We start from the raw sequence: 6264 nt of genomic DNA, 5'->3' as shown, positions 1-6264 counted from the left end.
CATATATGGTAGGCTTTCTTCCTACTATAGTTGCCCGTGTCTTCTCCATGCTGTCCATTCATCCCTGGCTCCCACAACCTCTGAGCTGCCCATGCTCACCACAGCTCTTCCTTTGCACAGGATGAGGTGCCTCCTGTCATACCTGCTCCCTTGACCAGTGACAGATCAGTGACTGTCTCTCACTGGTGAGAAATCTCACACAGAGAGAGGTAAATTCTCTTGTTACACCCACACACAGTTTGTGTGGCTTTGGGGACTGCTAAACAGGAACAACAAGAAAGCTGAGAAGTTTGCACATTATATAAAGAGAGCGGGCAACCTTGGAACATGTGAGGGCCTAGATAAATACAGCTGACATGTGCAGGAGCCACTGGCAGCTTCCTGGAGCAACGGGCCACAGGGAAACAGATGTTAAACCCAGGATACAGATATTAAACCAGTGGGTCCGGCTTCTAGACAGGAGGGCCATGGGGCTCCGTGTGCTGCCCCCGGCCGAGCACCGGCTCTGCACTCCCATTGGCCGGGAATATTTACTGTACTACTTGTTTCAACATATGTAATCCCCATCACTGTGCTTCTCTCCCTTCGCAGACACCTGGAGCATTTCTGAGCCTCATCGCTGCATAGACCATCTCATGGCATCATTCAACCTCACCCCCTCTGGCCCTTCAACATTCATCCTAATGGGCATCCCTGGCCTAGAAGCTGCCCATGTCCTGATTTCCATCCCTTTCTCTATGTTCTACATTATTGGTCTATTGGGAAATTTCACCGTTTTGTTTGTTGTAGGCAAAGAGCAGACCCTGCACAAGCCAATGTACCTGCTGATCTGCATGCTAGCGCTCACAGACATCAGCATATCTGCCTCAGTCATGCCGAAGGCACTGTGTATATTTTGGTTCAATTTGAAAGGCATTACTGTGGCTGGCTGTCTCACCCAGATGTTCTTCCTTCATGCGAGTATGGTTATGCATTCAGCCGTCCTTGTGACAATGGCCTTCGATCGCTATGTTGCCGTATGTGACCCTCTGAGATATACCATCATCCTGACCAATGCACGGATAGCTAAGCTAGGGCTCGTGGGTTTGATAAGAGCTGTTCTCTTCATTCTGCCTGGGCCCCTGCTCCTGAGCAGGCAGCCGTTCTGTGACAACTTCATTATCCCCCATACGTACTGCGAGTACATGGCTGTGGCGAAGATGTCATGTGAGGACACGACTGTCAACAGGATGTACGACTTAGTGATAGTGTCTGTAGTCATCGGGTTAGACCTGACACTCATTGCCCTCTCCTATGGTCTGATCATCAGGGCCGTCCTCAGAATCTCCTCCAAGAAAGCCCACCAGAAAGCCCTCAACACCTGCACTGCCCACATCTGTGTGATTCTGACCTCTTATACTCCCTCACTCTTTTCTAACCTTACACACCGGTTTGGTCAGGGCATCGCTCCCCATGTTCACATCATCTTGGCCAACCTCTATTTCCTCATCCCCCCCATGCTCAACCCTGTCATTTATGGGGTCAAAACCAAAGAGCTTCGTGACAAAGTGGTTAAATACATCTGCAGAATATGATCACCAGGGACCATTGACTTTAATCCTGTCTGACAAAATTGGGAAAGGATATCCCAGTTTGGCTGAGCTAAGCATTTTGGAAGTTCACAGCCTGAGAAGCTTCTCACACTAACGTCTTATCACTCCATAACCAAGCACTGCTTTCTCCGTTGCTGAGTTCCCTCTATCCAACCATCACCTGAACTCTTTCAATGTCACACATCAGCCCCGAACCCTAGACACCCTCTCATTCACACTTTCCATGACTTCCAGACCACAAGAAGATACTGCAGCTTTCTGAAGCAAGGTGGCTTTTCATTAGTCCCTGTGTGACAAAAGGAAACTACACTTTCTGATAGCCAAGACAAATAACATCTGCTGAACAAAATTTACCTGATTTTTGTAGGTCCAATACTTCAGGAAGCCTGGATGATAAAGCAAGTGTTTAAGTTTGAAAGTGCTAATACACAAGAACTGCTGCAGGAATTAGAATAAGCAAAGTTGTGTCTCAGTCCAACGTCTTTCTCATTGACATCATAATATTACATGGCATTTTCATATTTAGAGTACAACAAGCAGGCAGATGCAGTTTTCTGCTTTCCTTGCAGACAGTTTCTCAGTAGTTTGCGAAACCCTGCATTCACCTAAAATGGAGTAAGGGACTGGGAAAATATAGGAAAAAATCTTCAGAAAGGAATTGAATCTACCATACACATGCAGTGTTCTGGCACGTTTTCAGGGAATGCCTGAAAGGGATAGTGTGATTTCTTATGTGGATGATGTCCCGGTCTGCACACAGACCCAGGAGGAAAATTTAAAGGTGTTGGGCAGAGTGCTGCAAAAGATACTTTAAATCCCGTTTCCTGAAAGCCCAAAGAAGGCCCAACTGTGCTCCCAGCAGGTACAGTATCTTGGGGTAACTCTGGGACAAGAAGGGCACTCCCCTGACCAACAGAGGGTTAAGCTGATCCCCAAACGCCCAGCCCCCACAGATGTAACCACTCTGAGATCCTTCCTGGGCGTGGTTAACTTCTCCCAAGATTTTATAGAAGGGTTTGTGGAAAAAGCAGCCCCGCTGCACGAATTGTTAAAGAAAGGGGCAGAATGGAACTGGGACCCACAGCAGCAGGAAGCCATGGCCCACTTGAAACAAGCCTTGGCCCAAGCCCCAGCCCTATCATATCCTCGGGTAGGAGAACCATTTGTATTACACCTGGCAACTACAGACAAGGGAATGGGAGCTGTGCTAACCAGAACCATGGAACCCTGAGTGAGATAGAGAAGGGATTCACCCTATGTGAGAAGGAGGTCCTGGCACTTGTTTGGGCACTACAGCATTGGGAATACCTGACGGGTTTGTCCCCTGTGTTACTAAAAACAACCCACTCCCCAGTTTAGTATGTACTCACTGGTAAAATTAACAGTGGCCATGTATCTAGCCCTCGAATGGCAAAATGGACCCTGGCTTTATAAACAAAAATGTAGATATGGAAAAAAAACACAGCGTTATCCCCAATACCTTACGGCCTCCTGAGAGAAGGGAAAGAGCACGAATTCCCATTACCTGAGCCACTGCCTGAGGTGCCGTCGCTCTTCGAGGGAGGGACTGTGCTGAGTGAGATGCTGGGAGTAGCAGACATTGTTTGGTTTGTGGACGGCTCTTATTTCTATGAAAACGGCCATCTGCACATGGGCTTTGCTGCTGTAAAAGTACCTAGGGGTGAGGTGCTGAGGGGACAGTGTCCACCATATTCTGCCGAAGCAGCCGAAATTTTGGCTGTAGCAGTAGCACTGGAAAATACCTCCACCACCCAGAAGGTCGCCATTTTCACAGACTCAGACTGGGTCCTTTGGTCCCTAGTGGATTGGGTTTCAGAATGAGGGTAGGGATAGCTCAGTGGTTTGAGCATTGACCTGCTAAACCCAGCGTTGTGAGTTCAATCCTTAAGGGATCTAGGGCAAAAATCAGTACTTGGTCCTGCTAGTGAAGGCAGGGGGCTGGACTTGATGACCTTTCAGGGTCCCTTCCAGTTCTATGTGATAGGTATATCTCTATATTAAAAGAAAAAGAGAGGGATGAGGTCTGCAGATGGGAAACCCATAGCCCAAACTGACATATGTGTGGGCACTGGCGGAGGCCCGGGACACATGGGGAAAGTCAGAGCACACAAGAAGGGGACTGAGGGGTCAAAATGGAATAATTGGGCAGATGAGGAAGCAAGGAGGGGAACCAGAGAAGGAAAATTGTGGCAGCCAAGAAATGGGGAAGGTATAGCTCCTATAGCAGCAACTAGAAAAAGAGACTCAGTTCAAATAGATTTACTAACCCTCCAAAGCCAGGACCCCAGCCTGGCAGAGTTAGTGACAAAGGGAAAGCACCGGGACTGGAAAGTGTGGCAGAATGAATCAAAATTAATTCTACAACTAAGGAAGGGGAACCAGAAGCAGTCTGGGTGGTTCCTGCAGCCTTAAGAACAGAACTGATTTCCCTAGCTCACGATGGGGGACACCTAGGAGTAGAGAAAACCTTAACCTGATTGCTGGCTGGTGGCCACACATGAGCAGTGACGTGGAGCAGTTTGTAAATAACTGTCTACCATGTGCTGTCAATAATGCGATCCCCAAATAATCAAAGGACCTCTGGACATTTGAGAATAGAGGGGCCATTGGCCCGACTGCAAATTGATTTTATTGGGCCCCTACCCAAGACACCAAGGGGTAATCAGTATTGTCTGGTGATTGTTGACCCCTTTGCTAAATGGACTGAGGCCATCCCTACTCAGAATAACACAGCTCAAACCACAGCTTGGGTGCTCACTAAACAATAACCATATGGGGCACCCTGAGGGAAACTGACTCAGATCAAGGGCCCCACTTTGTTGGGGAAATCACAAAAGGAATCTGCCAAGTGTTTGGAATTAAACAAAGACTCCATATAGCTGGACATCCCCAGAGTTCAGGCCAAGTGGAGCGAACTCACCGTACTCTCAAAACAGCTCTCAGAAAAGCAGTAAACCAGCAAAGGTAGGATTGGGACCACAGGCTGCCATTCATCCTAGTGGCTATTGGGGTGCCATGGCATCGCATGGAATCAAGGCGATGACTGGGAGGGATGTGTGTCTCCCAGAACAGTGGTGGGTGGATGGGACACCACCTGACAACCTACAACCCTGTATCTCCACGGACCCCAATGGATGCAGCAGCTGTTAACAGCTGTTGCTGACACCAATCAGCATACAGAAAACGGACAAAAGAATGGGTCCAGTCCTAAATCCTCAAAAATGGCAGGTAGGAGACATGGATATGTATCAACAAGTAAAGGAAAGAGCACATAATCTCAGTCCCATTTGGGCAGGACCTGTTAGAATCTGTAACAAGGCCAGTCCCACTATCTATCAGCTGGAAATTCGGTCAGGAAAGAAAAACATACTGAAGTGGCTTCACTCCTCACAGCTAAAACGATGGAAGGGAAAACATCCCAGCCAGACGAGAGGGCTGCCTATTTTTGGTTCCTGGAGGAGGAGAGCGTAATTACTCATGGGAAATGGGAATCCGAAATACAAACAGATAGTGACCTGACAACTAATTCCTCAGAGTCAGAGGATGAGGAGTTAAGTCCAGAGCTGGAGGTAATAGAGGAAGCTTAAGTGGTCCCAAATGAAAATGTAAATGTAACCCAAATAATTGTTGAAATTAAAACAGCAGAAAGTGAAATAAATGCAATAAACGACCCTAGTAGTCATGGGCAAATGAATCATAGAATCATAGAACTTAAGATCAGAAGGGACCATTATGATCATCTAGTCTGACCTCCCGCAAGATGCAGGCCACAAAAGCTGACCCACCACTCCTGAAATAATTATCTCTCTTGACTCAGCTGTTGAAGTCCCCAAATCCTGATTTAAAGACTTCAAGCAGCAGATAATCCTTCAGCAAGCGACCCCTGCCCCATGCTGCGGAGGAAGGCGAAAAACCTCCAGGGCCACTGCCAATCTACCCTGGAGGAAAATTCCTTCCCGACCCCAAATATGGCGATCAGCTGAACCCCAAGCATGCGGGCAAGACTCTCCAGCCAGACACTCAGGAAAAAGACTTTCAATATCCCAACATTGACCCTTGGTACTAATTACCAGTGGCGGCACGTTATTGACCTATTGACTAAATCACATTATCCTATCAAACCATTCCCTCCATAAACTTATCAAGCTTAATCTTAAAGCCAGAGAGGTCCTTCACCCCCACTGTTTCCCTCGGTAGGCTGTTCCAGAATTTCACTCCCCTGATGGTTAGAAACCTTCGTCTAATTTCAAGCCTAAACTTCCCGACTGCCAATTTATATCCATTTGTTCTCATGTCCACATTAGTACTGAGCTGAAATAATTCCTCTCCCTCCCTGGTATTTATCCCTCTGATATATTTAAAGAGAGCAATCATATCTCCTCTCAACCTTCTTTTGGTTAAGGAAAACAAACCGAGCTCCTCAAGTCTCCTTTCATACGACAGGCTTTCCATTCCTCGGATCATTCTAGTGGCCCTTCTTTGTACCCGTTCCAGTTTGAATTCATCCTTCTTAAACATGGGAGACCAAAACTGCACACAGTACTCCAAATGAGGTCTCACCAATGCCTTGTATAACGGGACTAGCACCTCCTTATCTCTACTAGAAATACCTCGCCTAATGCATCCCAAGACCGCATTAACTCTTTTAACG

At 47.3% G+C, this 6264-nt stretch overlaps 1 protein-coding gene across 1 annotated transcript; it reads left to right on the top strand.

The window, feature by feature from the left end:
- The first annotated feature begins 635 nt into the window (after window positions 1-635).
- LOC123366163 (putative olfactory receptor 52P1) lies at window positions 636-1574 on the top strand. Its single transcript, XM_045009345.1, has one exon. The coding sequence runs from the start codon at window positions 636-638 to the stop codon at window positions 1572-1574; it is 939 nt and encodes a 312-aa protein (XP_044865280.1).
- The last annotated feature ends 4690 nt before the right edge of the window (window positions 1575-6264 follow it).

Source organism: Mauremys mutica, chromosome 1 (genome assembly GCF_020497125.1).
Source record: "Mauremys mutica isolate MM-2020 ecotype Southern chromosome 1, ASM2049712v1, whole genome shotgun sequence".
NCBI lineage: Eukaryota > Metazoa > Chordata > Testudines > Geoemydidae > Mauremys > Mauremys mutica.
The sequence above is the reverse complement of the archived record's forward strand: the minus strand, read 5'-3'. Positions and strand labels throughout refer to the sequence as shown.